The sequence below is a fragment of the Carassius carassius genome, chromosome 36 (assembly GCF_963082965.1).
Source record: "Carassius carassius chromosome 36, fCarCar2.1, whole genome shotgun sequence".
NCBI lineage: Eukaryota > Metazoa > Chordata > Actinopteri > Cypriniformes > Cyprinidae > Carassius > Carassius carassius.
The window spans coordinates 12,074,970-12,098,395 of record NC_081790.1 but is presented as its reverse complement, the minus strand read 5'-3'; the positions used below and the strand labels follow the sequence as shown (position 1 = coordinate 12,098,395).

Genomic DNA, 23,426 nt, shown 5'->3' with positions numbered 1-23,426 from the left:
ACTCTTGCCTGTTTGGCGTGTTTGCAGATGGATGGGTGTGAGTGGGGGAGACTCTGGGTATGATCGATAATCTTGACTGAATAACAACGAACTTGCGCTTGAACTTGACATTTGCAAAGTGCTGCAAATCTCTGCCTCTTTTTGTTGAAGGGATGACTAGAAAAAGACAGTAAACACATGGCAACACTGCACACATACCAATACACTGCAAAACAATACCTGCTTTTTCACATTATTGTCCTAAGCAGTCAGGTTGTTTAGGGTCATATGGCTGAATGTGAGCCGAATAAATCACATACTGAGCTGTCCTCTGTGTCATCCATCACAATGAGTTTTTTCAATTCCTCCACTACTGTGCTCTTACGAACGGGCCGCAGGGAACATGCTGCTCGCAGTGATGCAATCACCCGAGGCTGACCAAACACATTCTTTGAGTTCACATCCACCTGACTGAAAAAACATATGTTAAACCACTGCAAAACAAACTACTATCAAAATTGGTTTTTGACACGTTACAAAAATGCAGTTCAAGTTAAAAGTAGTTTTAACTTTTAAAAGATTTAAGGTCTCTTGACTTTGCATTTTGTTTTGTTTTCACTCCATGAGCGGAATGATACATAGTGTTGCTATAAACAAAATGAATATTAAATGCCTTGATTGACCAATCAGAATCACATATCCCAATGAGATGTGTAGGAACCTGACTGTATTGTAAAGGGTTACTGATTTGTGCTTATGGTAGCAGCAATTTTAAAGGGATAGTTCACCAAAAAATTACAATTCTGTCATTAATTACCATGTCATTCCAAAACAAATCTTTGGAACACTAATTAAGATATTTTTGATGAAATCCGAAAGCTTTCTGAACGTTAAAATAGTCCATGTGACATCAGTTTTTCAACTGTAATATTAGGAAGCTATGAGAATACTTGTTTTTGTGCACAAAGTAAAATTAATAAAATTAAGGTTGAACCACAGATGTTACCAATGTTTTTACTACCTTTCTCGGCCTTGAACATGTAAGTTGCGTTGCTGTTCATGGAGGATCAGAAAGCTAAAAGAAATATCTTAATTTGTGTTGATTTTTGGGAGAACTGTGCCTTTAAATCCATTTTACTACTATTACTATTTGCAACACTACCACACGATACTATTAGATAGAATTATAAAAATAATACATTAAAAATAATAGGAAGATCTGCTTACCTTTTTACATGGTTGTGCTTAGTGTTTCTGACATCACTGGTTTCTCTGTGTTGTGAGCCCTGTGTCTTCTTTTGTTTTGGGCTGCAGTCATGTTTAGCTCTGCTGGCTTGAAGTTGACATGACCAGTCAGGGTCACCCTGAGATGGTTTAATATCAGTGTCAACTCTCCAGGTAGATCTCTCATGACTTGCCTTTTCCCATTTTGGAAAAAGCGCTGCAGGCTGGTCTGCTTTAGACTGGCGTTCAGGGAACCGATGTAGTGTGTTAATAGAAAGATGACCCTTGGTAGAAATTTCCTCAGTAAACAAATTCTGTCTCTGACTCCAGATAGGTTGGTCGTTTCTAAGAGGTTTCCTATTGGGTTCCTGCAGACTGAACAAACTGGAGTCCTGGTTCTTGATGAGATGGTCCTCTCTTGGCAGGAGTTGGCTGAAGTGCTCTTTGTCGGGTTGATTTGAGATCGGTGAAGTTTGAGAAACCACAGCTCTCATCAAAGGAGGCTTTTCTACCACAAACGTTTTAACTTTTTGTGGTTTGGAACACAAAGGGCTGGCAGAAATAAAACACAAAGACCACAGACACACACATATTGTAGACACATAAAAGCAAAGAATAAGGTAAGCAGTCCATATGTTGCAAAAGGTCATACACTGTAAGCATAAAGACAGACCCATTTTATAATCATAAAAGTAATTTCATTCCATTTTGAATGTCATTTTCAGCAATACAGCAAATCAGACTCAGAGCTCCAGTGATAAATGAAATGATTAAAATTTGGGTCAGGGAACTCTAATGTGATGTGGTGGGAATGTCCCACTTTTTACGGACTGTCCCACCCCTCCCCGTGGGATCTCATGGGTGGGAGAGCAAGGAGGGGCACAGTGATATCACAAGTACTGAATCCAGGCTGAAAAGTAATCGTGGACCTTTAGGGAAATTCTACATAAATTGCACATACTGTTCATTATGGCATGATTTATGCATCTCACCTGGTTTCGAGAACAGCGGTTTTGGAGCACGGAAGAGGCAACGTGAGAGCAAAGAACTCCTTCAGGTTGTTTGTAGAAGAAGATCCTTTTAAAGACATTTTTGTGGACTGTGCAGCTTCACAGTATTTTGATCGCGGGACTTTCGGACTGTAGAAGCCTGGCTGTGTTAGCGGGTGCATCTTACGATTGTTCCTGGGGGACTCAGCAATGTTCTTGGCATCTCTACCATTCACGCAGAAGTCATTAGCATAGGGTGAAAAAGCACTTGATTCTCCATTTGGCTGGAGAAAGTGTGCCTACGAAACAAAAAGAATGATAAATTGTCATGATTAAATGCCTTGAATTAACTGATTACTTTTCTTTCAAATGCAGTTTCCATTAATTGTCATGAGTCAAAAGCAATGGTAAGCAGTAACAAAGTAATTTCACTTCATGTACATTTTGCAAGTACCACATTTACATTTTTTATAGGAAAATGTAGCTACATTTATATGCACATATGACTTTTAATACACAGCATTTCATAAAAACATACCATGTCTTGTTTATTTTGAAATTCAAGACCTTAACTCTGCCCTGTGGCCAATTCTAATTATTTAATTGATCATGTCAATGACAGTGCTGAATGCCTTGAAAATGGTGAAACAAATAGTGAATATTAACCAGTGCCTAACCTTAGCATTGTGTTGCACTGGTAGCAAATCCTGGTAGATACCATAAGTGATTGTTACAATAAAATTAGTCCTTGATTTTTCTAAACTCAGAACTGAATCAGTAAAGTACAAACTATGCTGACACATGTCTGCTTGATTGAGTTGATGAAATTAGCAATGGTTTGTGCTTAACTGGAAGTCTAACCTTCATAAATGACTTTGCACTGGAATTATGCATTGCATGATTAATTTGTGAATTTGACTGATCCAATAGTAGCACTTAATAACGCTCTAACCTTCAGAAGAGTACAGTAGACATTAGACTCTTATCTTTTTAAATAGATATTACGAGAAAGGGGTGGAGTATACAAAATGAACAAAAACAAATAATAAAACAATCTCACTCTTGGCAAGCTGTTGTAAGACACTCTCTGCTGGTCCTGCAAACCCTCCCTCTGGCTTCTTCTTTCCCTGCCAAGCAATGAGCGAGTGGCTGTTACCATATGCCATTCTCCTTCTGAAATGCATGATGAAATTGCAGAGGCAAATTACACTAAGTGAAACGAACTACAGACTGAGTGCTATCATAAAAACATATGTCAACAAAAGCATGCAAAACCTGTTATCAGACCTGTCTTGTCTTTAGTTCTGGAGGGGTTTAATCTTGTGAATTCCACTTGCTCACTTGAAGGCCAGTCTAAGTTGTCTTGCATGGGTGAACTACAGTTTGAATGATCATAGAAACGAAAAAAGATGGTCATTTTCACCGGGTCAAAATGTAATGATTATTAAAAATTGTAAAAAAAATAATACATCTCACCTCACATGGCTAGTATGCCTGAAGTCTAGAGCTGGTGTCTGTGGAGGAGTTGTAGCATAATCCAAGTCCCAGAAAAATGCAGCCATCTTTCCCGGATTTCAGTTTTTCCTGAATATTCTTATACATGAATCCGAGATTCATGAAACCAATATGCAGCAGCCAAGATGATAACATGAGAATATTCCTTCCTGATGTGTTTAAGTAATCTGAAATGTGTTTGTGGATTTGGAGGACCAAACGATGGTACAGACTGCTCCAATTCAACCGAGCTTGCGGAGAAAGCAGGGAAAGAGCTGTGTGGGCTCTTCAGCAGCTGAAAGGAACAGAGGATGGGATTGTGCTGTCTGGTCTGTTGGCTGTTGTTAGTACTGTGCTTGTTCGCTCCAGGCAACATGATGCTGTTACGTGCACTGGAATAAACTGAAAATAAAAGATTAACATTCTGTATGTGGCTTACAGAATATTAACTAATAATCCTACTGAAAACATGTCTCTATAAATAAATGAATGATGTTAGCTCAATCTCAAATGCATGTTTTAAATGCAGCAAAAGGGCACCATACAAATACTAACAAATTCTGAAATCCAGCTTCTCCAAACTGCGTGTAGGGTTGGGGGATCCTGGAATCTATTCCAGCGTCTTGGGTTGTAGGCTCTGAAATTCATAATAGTTACAAAAAATAAAAAATAGTCAACAGTCGTGACTTTCTTCTGATATTGTAAATTTTGATGAAAGAGCTTACAAAAGTACATGCTAGTTTCAAAATGTATTTCATAAAGGAAATCAGGCCTTCATCTGTCATTCATATTTGAAATAAATGGCTGATATTTTAGAAATGTCTCTTAGTCTCCTTACTATTAGAAAGTGTGTACCAAGTTTTGTGAAGTTTGGATGTTGCTTTCACAAGATACAGACTATTTAGTCATTATAGGCCAAAATATATCACTCACAATATGTGGGTTAAACAGATTTAAACCTTAAAACTAATATATATATATATATATATATAAATTTAGATCAGTTTATATCCTTTATGTATTAGCCTACTTTCTTTTGCATAACACCAAATAAGGTATTTTGAAGAAATATAGTTTTTTGTCAAAGGACAGTGCTGTTTTGGACCCCACCCCAACCATTTTTTGATTATATTTAATTGCGATTACTTACTTTTCTGATAAAAATAAAGAAATGTATACATTTAAGAATTTCACATAGTATAAAAGATAACGCTTTTTGTGCTGACAGTCAAACACCTTTACAAAATTACCCAGCATGGAATAAAAGAGATTATGTAGTTACCAACCCAGAAACCGGAACAGCAAAACTACAGCAAGGACAACAAAGCTCCCAAAGAAATGATCACAAGTTATTTATTATTATTATACAGTACAAAACCTCAATAAGGTGATTTCAAATTAACAGTGCATTAGGAGTACTGGCTCAAATATCCCACACACCATTCTCAGTCAAACTGTCTTATTTTTTATATTAACAGGGGCTGTTTAGCAGCTTGTGCTTGCATGCAAAAACCACACAACATGGGAATGTGAAGCACAACAGTTTAACTCACTATGCTTGATGTGAATTAAAGTAGTGCTTGATCAATCCGAACACAAAGCACTTTTCCACGTTTTTCTTATTTCAGGTGCTATGCAATGTTATTAAAACAGCACCCAGAAAGATGTAAGAGGTCTTTATTGTTTTGTGATTCGATTCGGCTTCAGTTTATGGTACTGTTAATAGTGTGCACTTCAATTCAGTTCATCCCCAAGAGACATTTGGTCACAAATATAAGGTAAAATGCAGAAAAAAAATATCTGGCAACAATCACAAACACACTACGAAGGTCCAGATTTTCATTAGTATTCAAAAGCATGGCTGTTTTTGCATCTTTAACATATCAAAACACCACAACTAATGATTTTGAACTGCAGGGTTAATGTTCATAAAACTAGGCTAATCTTTTACTCATCAACCCCTAAGAGCAAACTGCTTAAATAAAAATGTATTCACAGTGTAAAAATACATCCAGCTTTTTAATAGTAGCGAAAACGACAACATAGAGAAAGCTTCAGCAGGTGAATTCACAGACTTAGATGTTCATCAGCAGCACTTGTAGTAAATGTTGAAGCCTAACAGTCCATTCCATCAGTTCATTGCAGAAAAAAAGGAGGGAAATCAAACAGTCTGTGTAGAAAATGACAATTCTGAAGCACCACATTGCTTTTCATTTCTCCGGAAGCATGTTGGTCAGAATGTCAATAAAATTGTCCAGGCCCCAGAGGTACCCGTCCTCTCTGTTGCCCTCCACCCACGGGCTGCGATGGTCCAGGGTTAGAGGGGGCGGCATAGGAACAGTCTTCCCAAAGTCTATCATCCAGATTCCAGCTTTGCCAGTCAGATCATGGACAAATAATAAAGAGCTGCCCACCACCTGCAGGAAAACACAGCCTGTGTTTGAACATCAGCAGTGCAGAATGAAGAACAGGGTGGATCTGGAAAATGAAGATGCATCTCACCTCATGTGCTTTGAAGAAATCGGATTTTTCCAGCACAGCTCGTAGTTCCTTCAGGCGCTGTTGGTAGCTTCTCTGCGTGAACAGGAAGAGCCAAACAATTAACTCGTTTACATAATAGTTAGAGTTAAACGGATTAATGGTTAAAAGAGGCACAGGAGCCATTATTTCAAACAAGTAGCCATTATTAAAAGCTAGATTCTAGATGTTGAAAAGCATGATGTATGACTAAAAATCTAATATTTTAAAAGCTGCAAGTGAATTCAGGCATCACAAAATTATAAATATATATAAAAAAAGAATTGTATGATTAAAAAACAATTAATACACTTATTAAATTGTTAGTGTTTAAGATTAACTAAATTAATATTTAAATTAACTGCAGTTGAACAGTTTTAAAGATTAAATGTACAACCATTTAAATATACAATAATGACAGACACCAAGAAATAATATAAGATATTTGATAAAAATTGCCCAGTTCTAACACTAATTCATACCAGGATTAGCATGTTGTTGTCCACAAAGTCTTCCAGGGCTTGGATGACCTCATCTTTGTACTTCGTTCTCTTGAAGTTAGTGTTACAAGTGCCATCTAATTTCTGAAGACAGATCAAATATGTCATGACATTATACAGAAGGCCAAAAAATGCATAAGACACTAATAAGCATTTCCAATCAGTGTTAGATTAAGATCTCAGTGTAAATTCAGAGGGTTTCTGAATCACGAATACCTTGATGCCCTCAATGCGAAAGCCCAGCGTGGCCGTTGAGCTGAGGGTTTCTCTCCACTGCATGTATCTGGTTTTGAGAACCGCCTGGTGGACCCGCTCCTCCTCAGTTGGGGCGTCTGGGTCCACCGCTATCATTTTTTCATACATGTCTTTTCGAGGCTGAGGACTCTCGCAGGCCTTGCTCAACTCTTCCTCAAGGTAAGTCCTAAAAGAGTGTATGTATACAGGTCAACATTACCACAGGAATAATTATTTAGTATGAAAACATTATCGAATTTGCACAACAGGAGCGGTCCATTATGACATGAACAGCGCTGCTGGCATTAGTGATCATATTTCCTCCACTATTGCTTGGACACTGCCGTCTACTGTATTATAGTTTTAGCCACAGATGCCACACCCACAGAAAGCCCAGAGTCCATATATAGACAGCACTGATGAAAGCTGCAACATAATTTCCGGAAGTCCAACAGAACAAGCTTTTATCAGTTCGCCGATGATCATAAGTGCTTATAAGCAATGATTTTTAAATTCTGTCAGAAACGGATATGCTGCTAATTATTTCCATTTTGTGGCTGATAAGCAACAAATGGCCAATATTAACATTCATTACCATTTTGTATGATAAAAAGATGTTGATTTTAAGATTTTAAAGTGAGTGTTAGATGGTGAAAAAGGTTATATACGTTTAAAAAAAAAAAAAAAGGACATGTGCATGAACAATTAATTATACAGTACAATATCTACAGATACTGATAAGATAACCAAATCTATAATTATCAGCTGATAACTTATGAGGGAGAATAAGTTGTAGAAATTGGCAGATTTTGTCAGGTTTTTGGCATCATATCTTTGAAAGATGTTCAGAATTTTGTAATTAGATACCCATGAGCAAAACTGTAAATCCCACGTCCTTGTTATTAATTATTCAATTTTGGATTAAAACACAAAAATGTTCTTCATTTCTAGAGATGTGCCATAATGTCAGGCTATTAAAATTAAACACTGAGCTTTAGCATGCCAGTGCATTATTTTTGGCATCACCTGCCCATAAACCACACATAAATACAAAAATAGACTGTGGTTGGTCGCTTTGCATCCTGGTCAGATTGCCTCTTCCTGTTTGAGTAGAGGCTAAAATAAGCTGCAATTTGTACCAGTTTTACCAGTTAGGCAAAAAATAAAAAATTGCTGAATTCACAAAATCACAACATCCTCACCGGCTCCCCATTTTGCAGTCCATGATGCAGGGAGAGTCAAAGTCAGCGAGGAGGTCATCCATGAGATTGTAATCCTGCTCGTCACACTGGGTCACGCCATAGTATCCAGGAACGAAGGCTCGCAGCGAGTCGCTCATGAGCTGCAGAAAACACAGCTGCTCGCACTCGCAGTACTTCTTCAGCAGCCTTCCATCACTCCCCGTCTGAAAGTTTCCTGGAGGACCAAACAAAAACACGCTGAGAAAGGAAAAAAAAAAAAGGGTCCATTTTTCAGAAAAAAAGTCATTCACCCAAAACCGCAGCAAAAACATTTCACAACGACAGTACAACAATAATAATTTCAAGGCTTAAATGTGAGCTTTCAGACATTACAAATCACAAAAGATCACCAAAAACAAAGATGAACAAGCAAACCTGCATGGCCGACCACCTGCACCCAGGGTGAGCGCTTTTTCACCGTCATTGGAAGTGGAGACCAGTTGACCATATTCTTTGACTTCTTCCACTGATCAGTCTTTGAAGAGAAGATATGAAAGAAACAAACAGAAGAATGAGACTCACATGTCAGTTAATACCCTTCGACTAGAGCCGCCACACGGTACACAATGGTTCTACAAGGGGTTGTTTGTTGCTAGAGCCTTTTCTTGTCTTCTCTTTTGTTCTCATTTTATTATACAGTGAGTCGCACTGGGCCACTGAGTGCATTCAGTCAACCTCAGACTCCAACGGACAACTCCCTCTCCTCTATTAACCATAGGTCGAGTTTTTCCCCATGTGGCAAATCATTGACGACAATCTCGGACTAAACAAAGTCATCAAGCAATACCAAGTGGCTGTGATTAAGAACTAGCTAATCTTAGAAGGGCGCTCATGAAACATTTACAGACTTGTTTTGCTGCCAGATAAAATGAAGGAACCAGTGTGGCCACTCACATCCATGAGACGAGAGTGTACATCTTTTTTTTAATCTTCAAAGCTTTTTATTTTTTTGAGGCAAGCATACATTTTTTCATGAAATAATAATTCATTACTGTCATTACATTTTCAATGTTTTAAAGGGGCAAAAAACATCAACAAGATCCCTTCAGCTGACGTATCGTAAACCTTTCCATCCTACTGTACACAATAACCTTTGCCACTGTCTGCATGCAGTATTAAAACATACAGTAACTATGAGATAATCACAGTCTATTGAGAGTAATGATCCTCCAAGTGCAAGCTGTCAGTATGAAGCCAATTAACCTCCAAAGCTGCACAGTCTCAGCTCTCGAAGCACAAACACTCACTCACTATTGACTAGTGGAAAACCAGCCAGACAAGAATGGCATTCTCCAGAACGAAGCAGAAGAGGTCCACCATACAGCACTAGAGGTGCATCCATCTGCTGACCTTAGTAGTTCAGTATTTACTCACTATTGGGATTTTCTCAATGTGTATTTTTTTACCTTAATGATCCATAAAATCAAATCCGAAAGGATTGGGGACTGTTTAACTCCTACAACAGCACAATGCAGATTATATTCAAGCACCTTTATAGTTGCAATGATGTATGTTCCTTGTTGATTTTATAACATGTCATGAGTTTACATGTGACCCAGTGCTATCGCAATGATGTTGGTTCCTCTACCTTGAACACCTTCTTAAGAGACATTTGTACTGTTTAGATACACTTCTATACAAATCTGTGACTCTAGTACCATCAGAACATGAGAGGAAGAAAAGTAGTTTAGAAAAACATGAGGAACTTTTCCATCCATTTACAAACAATGATCTTATGACCTGACGCCCATAATGTTAATCAGTTATAATGAGGATTACTCAATAACTGCATAAGCCTATTTCAATCTGCATCATGCACCTGTGTGCACACTTGTATTCAATGCACCTGCAATCAAAAAGTTACCAAGGTAACTATAGTTTCCACTTAAATATCACTTAATGTTTCATTAATATTTTAGGTTCTGTTTGTTAACATTGGTTAAATAGATCAATTAACAAGAACTGACAAAGAAAAAAATTTCTAAAGCATTTATTAATCTTAGTTAATGTTATATCTTCTAATGTTATTTAAAGGACCCGAGGTCACAACAAGAACTAACAAAGAACAGTTGTAATTACCTAACCTTAACAAAGATGAATAAATACTATAACAAATGTATTATTTATTGTTAGTTAAGGAGCTGTATCATGATAGCAGCAAGGTACAGTATAGTTAGTAGCAGTGTTGGGGAGTAACTAGTTACATGTAACGGCGTTACGTAATTTAATTACAAAATAAATGTAACTGTAATCAGTTACAGTTACTAAGAAAAAATGAGTAATTAAATTACAGTTACTTATGAAAATTGTAACGATTACAAAGAGGATTACATTTGAATATTTACACACATCCAAATACAGTTTATTTCTTTCCCAAATTGCACTAAGACATATGGCCCATAATCTCCGAGACGCGGAAAACACATTCGTAGAATCCAGTCATAAAAATGGATTATAACGCGGACGAAATATGCCACATTTTGGACGAATAAATCAAAAGTAGGTCAGTACACTTGAATCAAAACCCGATATGGACTGATGTCTGTGAATATTAAGCCGCAAAAAGACTGAATATGAATCCTGCACATTCTGCGTGTCTGTGGAAATCAGGCGCTGACTGGACATCGGGAGAACCGGGACTATTCCCGGTGGCCTGGCAGACGATTTGGCCCTCTACTTTAATATTGTTATTGTATAATTGCAGGCCGAATATACTAAAGCGATTATTTCCGAATCCGCCATTCGATAATTAAATCTCTAATAAATCATGAATCGGTTAGTCGTGACTGGCAATGGTTGGGCTCGCGCGCTCTCCGCGCCTCCGCCGAGCGGTTTGGATCAGACTCCGAGTAATCAATGCGAGAGAGAGAGACCGGAGTGAACTGTGTAAGCGCACAGCTGGAGCAGAGAAGCGACACTTCTGTTCAGGGTTTCAGGTGCAGGTCAGTTTCATCTGTAAATATGCTAATGTAGTTTTGTCTTTGTTTACTTAGTCAAGCAGCAGCAGCACATTGCTCGCAATCCCTCAAAATACTGTATAAACGACGTCATTATTATCTTTTGTAATGTTACAGTAGTAAGTTAGCAGACAAATCATCATATTTTATCATAGGTTTAAGGGGGAGCTAGTGGATACAAAAACACAACCCTTAGGAAAATTAATGTAGCCTATGGTATGGCACTAACCGTGGTTTAATTATGGAATTTGTAGTAAAAATAAATACAAGTGGTAATTCATTTGCCAAAAAAACAAAATTGCACTTACAAAACATGGTAAAAGTCAAATAAAAATCTTCAGTATTAAAGTCATGAGAGAGATGGATGGATAATGGAAGTGAATGTGCAGTTCAGGAGAGAACTCTTAATTACGTTGCATGTCCCCAACCTAAGGATTCAAATCTTTTTCATGTCAGGTCCATACACAAAATAGTGTTGTCCATGTAACAGAATGGGTTGTGGGTGTATGAGTGTGAGATTTCCCAGCCTATTTTTTTTCCCAGTCCGCCCCTCATGGAAATTAATCTCTATTATTTTGAGAAACTATCATCATATCATATACAAAGAGACAGCAGTGTTTCAAAAAGACACCAATGTTTCAGGAGTTTAATACACAAAATAGGACACATGCTTATTAGATAACCGTATTTGAGTTGATGTATATGCTTTTATTTTTTTATTAACTATTTTTCCCCAAACCATTGTTAGATGCCGTTAGATGCCTGTAGTTATGCAAAGATTTGGTTTCAAAAACAGTATCTATAAACTATTTCTTTTGATTTTAAATCTGCTTTGAACTTCAGATCAATCTCTAAGTAAAAGGCACTACTAAAGTCTGATTGTGTGGTGGATGTGTTCAAATGTGATCATCTTAATTCAGCTGATGAAGAATGATGAAAGTCTGACAGTATTGAGCTCTACTGTAAGGTTAAACCTGCATGGTGTAAAATGGTTGAAGATGATTAACAGTTGCAAATTAACATTCATTAGAAATTTATAAAAGTAATCAAAATGTACTCAAAAGTAATTAGTTACATTACTTTATTAAAGTAATTAAAAAAGTTACACTACTATTACATTTTAAATAGGGTAACTTGTAATCTGTAACCTATTACATTTCCAAAGTAACCTTCCCAACACTGGTTAGTAGTAGTCACAGGTTTCCCAGTAGGGCTACTAACTAAACAGACAAAGGTAACTATTAATTACACACTTTTGTGCAGTCCTAAGTGACTACTTAGTAAAATTACTAGTAACATGCTGCTAACGGTTTAATTTAACTATAAAGTAACCAATATGACTAGTCATATCACAAAAACAGTATATAATCAGTTAAAATGTTAATATTATATCATTATTGAATACAGCCCCTATTAGTTATACAGCTGACATTAGTTTTCAAGAGTGTAAAAATACTGAGAAATCATATTTAAAGGGATACTCCATCCCATCCCATTTTTTTTTTCATTAATCACCTACCCCATGTCGTTCCAAACCCGTAAAAGCTCTATTCATCTTCGGAACACAATTTAAGATATTTTGGATGAAAACCGAGAGGCTTGTGACTGTCCCATAAACTGCCAAGTAACTTACACTGTCAAGGTCCAGAAAAGTATAAAAAGACATCGCCAGAATAGTCCATCTGCCATCAGTGGTTCAACCGTAACATTATGAAGCGATGAGAATACTTTTAGTCTTTCATAATTTTCTGGACATTGACAGTGTATTTTACTTGGCAGTCAATGGAACAGCCACAAGCCTCCCAGTTTTCATCCAAAATATCTTCAATTGTGTTCTGAAGATGAATGGGGGGGACATGGGGGTAAGTGATTAATTACTAAATTTTCATTTCGGGGTGGAGTATCACTTTAAGTTAAAGTATCGATACTATGACAAACATTTTACTCAATTTAAAGTCTAAGTACCTAGCCAAAAATACTTGAATAAAAGTAAAACATTTACTCCACATTTAACTCTACTAAGGTATTTAAAATAAAAGTAAATGCTTTTCTTAGCTTTTGAAATAGACTTTTAATGCGTGTAAGTGCAAGCTTTCAATTTAACAACTAAGATATAGAAGGAATTTCTCAAAATAATAGTCGAGTAAGCTATAGTAGAAAAGTAACGTTACTAGGAACATCACTCACACATTTACATTAGTCACTAACTGAACAGATATGAGTGAATACCTTATCTACTGAACAGTTAACGTAGAAGGAAACTGAAAATGGGTCTAGTCTGGTTCCTTCTGGATTACTTACTAGAAAAAAGGACAGTTACACAAAATAGATACATGTTAAAATAGATCGTCTTCGTTTTGATCCTCACCGTTAGCGGTTCACCTGAAGACTGGTTATATTCGCCGTAGCACATTAAATCCTCTTCGCATTCCTCAAAAGAAGACGCTGGCGAGAGGCCGGTTGAGGACGAGGTGGAAAGTTTTCTCAGCGCCAGGGACGAGGTGGGAGATCCGCTGAGCCCGCTGTCCGAGCAGATGGACTCCTCGTCGGGGTGAGGAGAGCCCGAGCAGGGTCCACACTCAGTGGCACACGGCTCGCAGGTAACAACCAGCTCATGAACAGCAACGCGAGCGAGTCTGGAGAGACGCTTCACCGGCTCCTCAGGATGGCTGGGGTGGATATCACCCATACCCGCGCAGGGTACCGGGGTATCGGGCGTTTTAGTCATCACGCTGCTTCTGATCTACAAGATCATTGAGGTTGTTGATGGGATTATCCAGATAAGGTCCAAACCCAAGATTAACCGGCTCGCGCTGGGCTCTGCCACACCTTGTGTGACGCGTCGCGCGCTGCTGCAGAATTACAACAATATTGGGCCACTCTCAACGCTAAGGTGCCGTGATCACATTCTTTTAGCCCCTGAAAAAAATTAAACAATAATAATCACCTCAAAGATTTAAACAAAACACAAATATTCACGTACAAAGTTGATGCGTCTTTCAGCAGTAGTTTCAAATGTATTATTTGCTCAATCCATAGGCGTGTTGTTAAAACGTTGCGTTAACACGCTGCACATCTTTGCCCCGCCCACTTTTCTTTAAAGCTACAGAACCAAAAATGAACTGGTCAAAACGGTCAAAACACATTAAGTCAGATTTACAGCGCCACCTAACCTGTGGTTGACAGGGCAGCTGAAAAAACCTGAGTACAGGATGAAATTATTTTCTTTTCTTAATAGGCCTTTAACATGTTGCATTTGGATAAAGTACTTAAAGGCACAGTTCACTCAAAAAATAAAAATAGATTTTTTAGATGTTTGAGGATGTGAAGTCCCAAAAATGGAAAATTCATCAAAGCTACCCACACGATGTTCTGGAATCATACAACAATCGTAAAGAGCAGGCTGAAAAATAAGCCAGTATTTAAAGGAAATCTTGACGTACTGCTATATTAAAGCAAAGGGAAGTTGTGGCCTAATGGTTAGAGAGTCGGACTCTCAATTGAAGGGTTGTGAGTTCGAGTCTCGGGCCGGCAGGAATTGTGGGTGGGTGGGTGGGGGGAGTGCATGTACAGTGCTCTCTCCACCCTCAATACCACAACTTAGGTGCCCTTGAGCAAGACATCGAACCCCCAACTGCTCCCCGGGCGCCGCAGCATAAATGGCTGCCCACTGCTCCGGGTGTGTGCTCACAGTGTGTGTGTGTAGTGTGTTCACTGCTCTGTGTGTGTGCACTTCGGATGGGTAAAATGCAGAGCACGAATTCTGAGAATGGGTCACCATACTTGGCTGAATATCATGTCACTTTCAAAGTTTAATTCCTGAACAAACATTTCATTTTAGTCAAACTGATGCACAGTGTCCCTAAAAAATCTATAAATAATCGTGTCATTTTACATATTTAGAAAGGTTAAAAAAGTATAGCCTTATTACAACAATTAAAGACAAATTTAATGCATTTGATAGTCTATATACAAGATTTTGGTGGGGTCACATTTTAAAAATAAGAGACAGACTTTTGTGAGAAATGGCAAAAATTATTAAGTGGCCACAATTGAAGCTATGTTAGATGCCATAAGACATGATATCTGCAGCATGTACATTTATGCATTTGGCAGATGCTTACTAGGCAACATATAAAGACAAACACTTTATCACTACCTTGGAATCAAATCTATAACCGTAGTGTTGCTGATGCCATGCTTTCTCAGTTGAGTTATAGGAACAATAACCTGCATAAATAAAAAGCATATCACATTCCAATATGCTCAGTGAGATAATGTCTGTAAAAAATAGACATGAACTGCAAAATCCTTTTATATAAAAAGCTTTGTTTTTCAGTATCTCACAAAACAAAATATGACACCATCTAAAACTAACATAAAACACACACTAATATATATAAAAGTAACAATAACAATGGTCAAACAAACACTAATTCATAAAATGTACACAGGGTGTTAAAAACGGTATATCCTGAGGTCATACTTTTGGACACTTCTAGTTAACTTTAGGTCTGATATGGCAGCAGTCTCAAGAACCCCCTTCACAAATCCACCATAACTGCATTTATAAATCAAGCCCAAAAGTTACATTAGGGATAAAGAAAATAAACGGCATTCGAGTCTCATTAGTATAAATGACTACGATACAGACACATCTGTACACAGTGTTTGAAAGAAATGATTGTCCAAGTTTTCAGTCTCAGTCTTTGTGCAATAAGCCTTGATTGACATCTGAATCCATCGAGATTAGTGTCCCGTGTCAAGGTCCCGCATGTAGTCCTGCAGGGCCTGGAGTCGAGCATCAATCTCTGACAGGTCAGCACCCGTGTCAATAGAGGTGTCTGAGAAGGAAAAATACACTTGGCTTACATGTATATGCTATTGGTTAAACATGCATATACATAAATAAAAATACAAATAAATCATTAAAACGGAAATGATGTGGTACCTGCTGCTCTCATCCTTTGGGCCGGGGTGCTACACATTGGTTTTTTGTTTGTGTGTCTTCCTCTGGACTAAATGGGAAAAAAAGCAATTAGAATTATCCGATACCTAATATTCACCAAAACTAAACAACCTAATGTTTTACATTGTTACTCACCACAGCTGGACCATTATATGCCAGTTTCCTTCCTCTGCAAAAAAATAAACATAAATATCAAAAACAATAATATCACAGTCTTAAAAGTTAAAAAGTTAATTAGCTAATTTTCTAAAATAAACAGAACATTATTTTTTTTTTGTTATTTAAAGAAGTTGTTTATGCTCACCAAGGCCATGTTTAATACTTTGAAATAGTCTTAAAATTTAAAGCATCTATTTTAAAACATCAAAAAACAGTTAAAATTAGGCTTGGGCAGTAATACGGTAATATGGTATACCGCGGGATCTAAAAATAGCAACGGTATCAGTTTCAATACTGTCATACCCTCAATATATAAAAAAAACAAACAAAAAAACAAAACAAAACAATGCCCTTATATAGGAGACAAGGATTAAATATTAAATATAATTAATTTAATGCCTAAAAATGCATATGCGTGGTTGTCATCCCGTGACAACGAGACGAGGAGAAAGAGAGAGAGGGGGAAAGATGGCGAGTTGCACACAGAGTGACCTGGTCTAGAAAAAGAACACAACTTCTGCAGTTTGCCAGTATTTTGGGTTTCGACCGAACGAGAAGGGAGAGGCGGTAAATACAGACGAGGCTATTTGCAAATTGTGCCCTCACGAAAAAAGATGACTCTGGGAATATGCTGCAAAAAAAAAAAAAAAAAAGCAGATGCAATGACAGGTCCTGTCGGCATCGGCAACGTAGAGGACCGAGTCGGAGCTGAAATAACAGCCTACTGTTTGGAGCCAGTTACTCAAGGAGATGAGGACCCACTTCACTCATGGAAAAATGCTGCCTGGTGTTTTCCCCAGATGTCGCGAGTGGCACGAAAGTACCTGTACATCTGTGCCACAAGCACACCATGGGAGCAGGTTTTCAGCACCGCAGGTAAAGTTGTCGGTCCACAACGTGCCCTAGCGAAAAATCTTGACTAGATTTTATGCCACTTGCCATTCGTTCCTATTCGCACTGTGTTTATTTTTTATTTATTTAATGGATTCAGGTATTTTTATTTGGTTTTCATTAAAAACAATTTTGGAAAGAAGAAGTTTTATTTAGGCCTATTGCTTTGCAATAATTTTTATAATATAGTATATATATATATTTATTTTAATTCAACTCTGGTTGACTGTTGTGGGTCTATTTGCTCTTTTTTTATAAGCTGCTCATTGTTATTAAAAGTTGTTCGGGCTGTGTGATTCAATTGATTTGTGTGAGCGTCTCTGCGCGAAAACTGTTCTGGATGTTTATGTTAATTTAATTCTGATTGACTATTGCTATTTGTTGCTAATAAAAGTTGTTTAAAATAGTGTGTAATTTTGTGTAATGTAATTTTGTTATTGTTTCAGTATTAGTGTTTGGTATAAAGTTTCTGAATGGTTTAGGCACAAGCCAACAGTTTGGTGATGCTGTCTGAGCCTTACATCATCATTTTTTAATTATTCACAGTAATACCGTATACCGTGGTAAAATAGGGAGGAGGTTTGACAGTATCAAAATTTGGATACTGCCCAAGCCTAGTTAAAATGTATTGTGATACAACGCTGAATTTTCAGCAGCCATTACTCCAGTCTTCAGTGTCCCATGATCATTCTAAAATGCTGATTTAGTGGGCAAAAACGTTGTCAATGTTGCCAACAAGTTTTGTGGAGCCAGCTGATAGGGCTGTGCGATTTATCGAAATCAAAATTTGAGACTTTGCAATTTGCATGTTCGCTAATCCCAATTCAGAAGACCGAACACACAGCCTGTGTCTCTAAATGCTTCTCATAGTTGCTCCTCTCTTCCCCACGCAGCGCAAATCCCGTGTCACGGACGAGCCGTTCACACTTGCCGCACTCACGCAGCCTGTTTCGTAACGCTCGTTATATTCTCTATATATTACAGAAGTTAATTCTATAAAATTTGTTATACCATTATAATCTTGTCTGCTGAAAAAAAAAAAAATAAATAATAATAATAAATCTCTATATAACCCCTCCCAAAACTCAATTGAAAGGATTTCAGGGTTATAATGGGAATTGTATTGGGTAGAACAAAAGTAATTCCTATTGGAGTGATGCCAAAAACTAAAAGGAATTTTGTAATGGTTTCATGGAAACTGAGAATTTCTGTTTTTTTCTTCTTTTTTTTCAGCAGGGTAATGATACTCATACTGTGCTGCACATTATTGACAATATTGAGCTGAAGCTTGACTTTGCAAATTTAAAAATCGCAAATCAAATCGCAATATCGGTCAAAAAAAAAAAAAAATCACAATTAGATATTTTCCCCATATCGCACAGCCCTACCAGCTGACATCACATTTAACTTGGCCAGCAGTACTTGGATAAGCAACCTGTTTTGTTTATTGACTTGCCTGCTATTTAGAGGCTTAGCAAGCTCTTCAAACTCGGCTACTGATCCTTCTGAAGAGCACCGACTCCTCCTGCTCTCCACAGACACACTCCTCCCCCTGCCAGCACTTCCTGCTCTCACCAGCTGAGGAACGGGCTCCCTGGAGCGTGAACGCCCTCTTTCCATCAGAGATGGTGAAGCCAGCATGTCCCTTCTAGTCTTCCTCTGACTGTTGGGAACAAAAGATGACCTCATGTATATCTGTGAAAGCAGGAAATGGGTCCAGCTTCCTACAAATAAATTCTACCAAATTATAACTGGTCAAACGGACACAAGACTCAGCCTGATCCCTGAAATCACAGAATTTTTTTCTTGCACTGGTGTGGGATCAACGGTTGGAGAAAATTAATTCATGCAAGGGGCAAAAACAGCATATAGTTCACACCTGTCAAAGTAAACCGCATTCCTGCTCACAGACAGGGCAATGCTTGTAGAGAAAGAGATGACAAATAAAACAAAACAGCAGAAGAGCAACAGAAAAGATAAAAACTTCAAACTGAAAAGGTGAAAGTGTCTTACTTCTTCATCTCGGTTTCTTTTTGGCGTCGCTGCCGGTCTTGAATGTAGGCTGTAGGGTCAAACCGAGGCACTCGCGACCCTGTCATGAGAACACAAGACTTCAAATCAAAAGACTAAAAACAGGGCCTCTGCCTTTGTTTCTTGACTTTGACCATAAAGATACTGTCTTGAGAGATTTCACCTGTTGGAGATGGTGAAGGTCTTGTGATGCAATTCCGAGACCCTGAAGAGTCTGCCCTCCTAATTCTCTCCTCTGACCTCCGAGTCCTGTCCTCCATCCTCTCCCTCGACCCTGAGCGCGCTCTTACCCCCACACGGGTCAAACTGCGCTCTCTTGATAAAGACCGATGGACCTCTCCTTCACCCCTGAGACCACTTCGACCAGACATGACTGGCGTCGCTCGACTGTCAAAATAGGATGAATAAGATGATTAACATATGCTAAAAAAATTTAAACAGACAAAGATGGTAATTAATTAAGTTCACCCGCGTCGTAACAAGGCCAGCTCAGTGGTCAGACTTTTAACACGTATCCGTAGAGCCCGTTCTGATGCTCGGAGTTCCTCCAACTATCAACAAGAGTGAATTTGTACAGTTAAGTGGGTGCATTACTACGTATGAGTGTCTTACAATGTTATCTTGACAATCTCACTACCATACAACACTTATCTGCTTAAACGCACCTGTTCCAGAAGGAGGCGCTGTTCTTGGCTCCTCTTGCTTGCAGAGCGCTGGCTTTTTGCCCTTTCCTTCAGCAGCTGTTCCTCCAGGCTACGCACGGCCTCTCTGAGCCCACGAGCCCCAGGAGTAGAACCAGCCCCTACCATCTGTAGACGATCCAGAGCCTTGGCCAAGGCTTCCTTTTCATCTCTAACCAAAGCCAACCTGATAAAACAGAAGGAAAATGATTTGTAAGCAACATTAACTTTTTACTCATTGTGGGTAAAATATTTTAATTACTTTAATTATTGAAAGGATAGTACACCCAGAATACTTTTTGTGCACAAAGAAAACAAATATAACGACTTAATTAACAATTAGTCTCCTCCGCAGTACCCTGGCGCCATTATGGAGAGTATTACAATGCATGTGCATGCTTTAATCTGAATGTAAACAAGACACAGCACATGCAAGTTCTGTGTCAGCAGCACCACACGCATATGTTGTTTACGTTCAGATCAAAGTATGAGTTTACGCTGTTTATGTACTCTCCAAATGTCCTTACTGCTTTTCTGTGCTTTGATCTTGGTAGTTCCCTTGCTGTCTTTGGAGGGTCAGAGAGCTCTTGGATTTCATCAGAAATATTTTAATCTGTTATGATGCTGAACGAAGGTCTTGTATGTTTGAAATGACATGAGGTTCAGTAATTAATGAAAGAATTTTCATTTTTGGGTGAACTATCCCTTTAAGAAAACTTATAAGGTACAACAATGTTAAAGGAGTTTTATTTGTTCTATTGTGCTGACTGTCCTGTGCACCTGCCATCAACTAACCAGGTGTGCAAAAGGTGTTTGTTTTTTTCTTTGAAAGCACTGAAAATTATTTAAATATTTAATGACATATTTTATACTGAAAAACTGACTCTGCACGGAGCTTGCGCGTTTCCTGGTCTGACACTTTGTGGTCTCCTCTCAGTCCCAGTGTTTTCAGCTCGGCCCTCAGAGCTCTGATCTCTCTTTGAAGCTCTGCGGGATCAGGTTTGCCCAGATATGGAAGTGGAAGAGGATAGTGTATCCTACAATAAAAAAAACTTTTTAAAAACTGACCCATTTAAGAGCTGGTTAAAACAGACTGAGTGATCAAAACTAAATTCAACCTGTCAAACTCCACAGTGTAGATGAGGATGAGGTATCGTTTAGCACTGAGGGCAGGAGATTGTGGCTGAGCTCGAGGTCGGCCGACGACACCTGCCTTTCTGTTCCGCAGAAGCTCAAGGTCAGAATAGGTCAAGAGATCAAGGGTCACTGATTCACTGGACTGCAAAAGATAATTAAAAGCAAAAATAATTTTTTTCAACATAAAAGACTGGTTTAATCACTTTGCCATTTTTTACTTTTTATTATTTTTTTTCTAAGTAGTATTGCTTTTATTTTACAATGAATTATTACAATAGTTATTTTTTATATTTGTGGAGTAGTTTTATTTAGTAATACTGGAATAATAATAATAATAAAACTAATAATTATTCTTAATATTTTATAGCCATATTGTGTAATAAGGCCAAATTGTGCAGATTTTTTTTAAATCAGATGAAAATATACACAAGAAAATAAATCACAATTAATTTTTATTTATTTTTTTCAGCCCTAATGCATTTACTGTCTTGACAAGCTTTAAGAATCAAGACCCCATATTAAATAGGATTTTTATGGCTTTTATTCTTTGGACGCACCTTGTTGACAGCAGACTCAAGCATGCTGCAGAATACTGGAAACTGTTTAAAATTCCCAGTTTTCCGGGTCAGGTCCTCAATATCTAATTATAAAAAAAGTTGCAATGACATAAAACAACGTTTCATGCGAGCAAAAATTATAAATGAGTTTTAAAAGCTCAACTCACAGGCAGGATCAAACTCTCCTCTCCACTGGTCTGCTGTAACAACATCTGAAATCTCTACCATTAGTAGCCGCTCCGCCAGCTCGACCTTGACAGCAAATTCAGTCCCTCGAAATTTCATTTCTTCCTGCACAACTGTGCCAACCTCCATTGCTTGCCACTGACAGCCTGAAGAAATCATTGCACAGGGTTCAACAGAGTCAATGCAATTCCTGCTGTTATTAGTGTTTCTTGATTACAGCCATGTTACACAAAGTACAGACAAATACTGTAGATAGATATACAGACACACTTTGCATTAAAACAAGCCCATTGAGAATAATCAAACTGTGTTATCAGATCAAAAGTCATTTTAACCAGACAGTTTTCACACTATGAAGATCTGCAGTGATTATTTTATTGCGGTTCATGTCAAACACACACTGAGCTGTCCATTACAAATGTCAACTTCTTCACAGCCATGACAAAGGACGGATTGGGCCATGAACCATTTCAATGAATGAGACTCTTATTTCTTTACACTTTACTGAATTTCTTTGTATCATAGATAAATAGAGGCTGTATGACCTAATTTATTCATGAATCAGTAAGCAACACAAGTTGCAAACTACTAAACATCTCAGCATGTCAGCTAAAAACTGATGAGGGACTTGCTAACGTTGACCCTAAAGATTTGCCAGAAGACTGCCAACAGCAGGGATAGTCACACAACAACAACACTATAAAATCAATAGCATGAATATTAAAGACATCTTAAGTCATGGTTTTGAGGGCTACAGAGGAAGATGAGATTACGGATGATGATAAATGTGGGTAAATTAACGTTACTGTTACGACAGATGAATCTCAGACCATATACAACTAACGTTAGCACGCTAGCAACATACCCGTTATTGGTGGAAATGTGTTAGGCAGGCACGAGCTGTTCGATTAAAACTCTACATTTAAAACGTCGATGGAATAAGTGTCAAAAAATAGAAAACAAAACAAAATCTCCTCTCTGCTAATTTATCGAAAGCATGTCCAGTAAACTGGTCGTTGCCGAGCTCGAACAACTGAAAACAGCGGCTCAATGACCGGGAATTTAAAACTCCCGCCCACAACTGTTTACATTGGTCAACTCGTGTAGATGTTGGAATTCTATTGGCTGCTCTGCCTGTCAATCAAAATGAAAGCTTTTCACTGTAGCAACGCCCTTAAGCAAGTTTTCACGCCCATAAAAGTGATTTTAGGGGCATCTGTTTAATTTTCAATGTATAAATTTTACCATATATTATTTATTTAAATATAACGTGGACACATACTACCCTTTTTTGTGAAACTTAAATTATACTTCATTTAGTTTGTGATTTCTTCAGTCTTGGAGCGATGCTTTGATTGCCAAGAATGTTTCATCTGACTTTTGTTATATCATAGGCATATATTATTTTCGCCTTTTATATTAATGATAAAAAAATGTTTTTATTTTTTTGCATAAACTTTAACTACTTTTGTTTACCTGGAAAATGTAAAATCCATACTTGTTAATACATGTAAACCCCACTTTAATGTCTTTAAGCACAAACTTAATTGTATTAAGGTACAATCTCCCGTCTATTAATAATAAAAGCAATCAAAACATAGAATATGTACACGTTTGACTTCATCATGGCCTTTATATATTTCATCATAGTCTTTAGGCCACAAGAGGGAACTATTGCCAT

The 23,426-nt window shown here is 37.8% G+C and overlaps 3 protein-coding genes across 3 annotated transcripts; all 3 read right to left on the bottom strand.

Moving 5' to 3' along the window:
• LOC132116693 (uncharacterized) lies at positions 1–4,085 on the bottom strand. Its single transcript, XM_059525557.1, has 6 exons — positions 3,669–4,085; positions 3,480–3,568; positions 3,253–3,365; positions 2,196–2,491; positions 1,207–1,755; positions 1–450 (listed from the first exon to the last, which is right to left on the bottom strand). The coding sequence occupies exons 1-6, from the start codon at positions 3,752–3,754 to the stop codon at positions 264–266; spliced, it is 1,320 nt and encodes a 439-aa protein (XP_059381540.1). The 5' UTR covers positions 3,755–4,085; the 3' UTR covers positions 1–263.
• A 1,262-nt stretch (positions 4,086–5,347) lies between these two features.
• Positions 5,348–14,236, bottom strand: LOC132117180 (inositol-trisphosphate 3-kinase C-like). The gene is made up of 7 exons (XM_059526284.1): positions 13,504–14,236; positions 8,554–8,653; positions 8,140–8,353; positions 6,920–7,124; positions 6,686–6,787; positions 6,189–6,260; positions 5,348–6,103 (listed from the first exon to the last, which is right to left on the bottom strand). Exons 1-7 carry the CDS (start codon positions 13,861–13,863, stop codon positions 5,897–5,899), a joined length of 1,260 nt encoding a protein of 419 aa, XP_059382267.1. The 5' UTR covers positions 13,864–14,236; the 3' UTR covers positions 5,348–5,896.
• Positions 14,237–15,444: 1,208 nt separating this feature from the next.
• Positions 15,445–22,820, bottom strand: ccdc61 (coiled-coil domain containing 61). Its single transcript, XM_059526283.1, has 13 exons — positions 22,611–22,820; positions 21,727–21,891; positions 21,560–21,642; positions 20,984–21,144; positions 20,750–20,902; positions 19,851–20,052; positions 19,654–19,736; positions 19,349–19,572; positions 19,168–19,246; positions 18,611–18,817; positions 16,240–16,273; positions 16,087–16,153; positions 15,445–15,979 (listed from the first exon to the last, which is right to left on the bottom strand). The coding sequence occupies exons 2-13, from the start codon at positions 21,872–21,874 to the stop codon at positions 15,885–15,887; spliced, it is 1,536 nt and encodes a 511-aa protein (XP_059382266.1). The 5' UTR covers positions 21,875–21,891; positions 22,611–22,820; the 3' UTR covers positions 15,445–15,884.
• Positions 22,821–23,426: the final 606 nt, after the last annotated feature.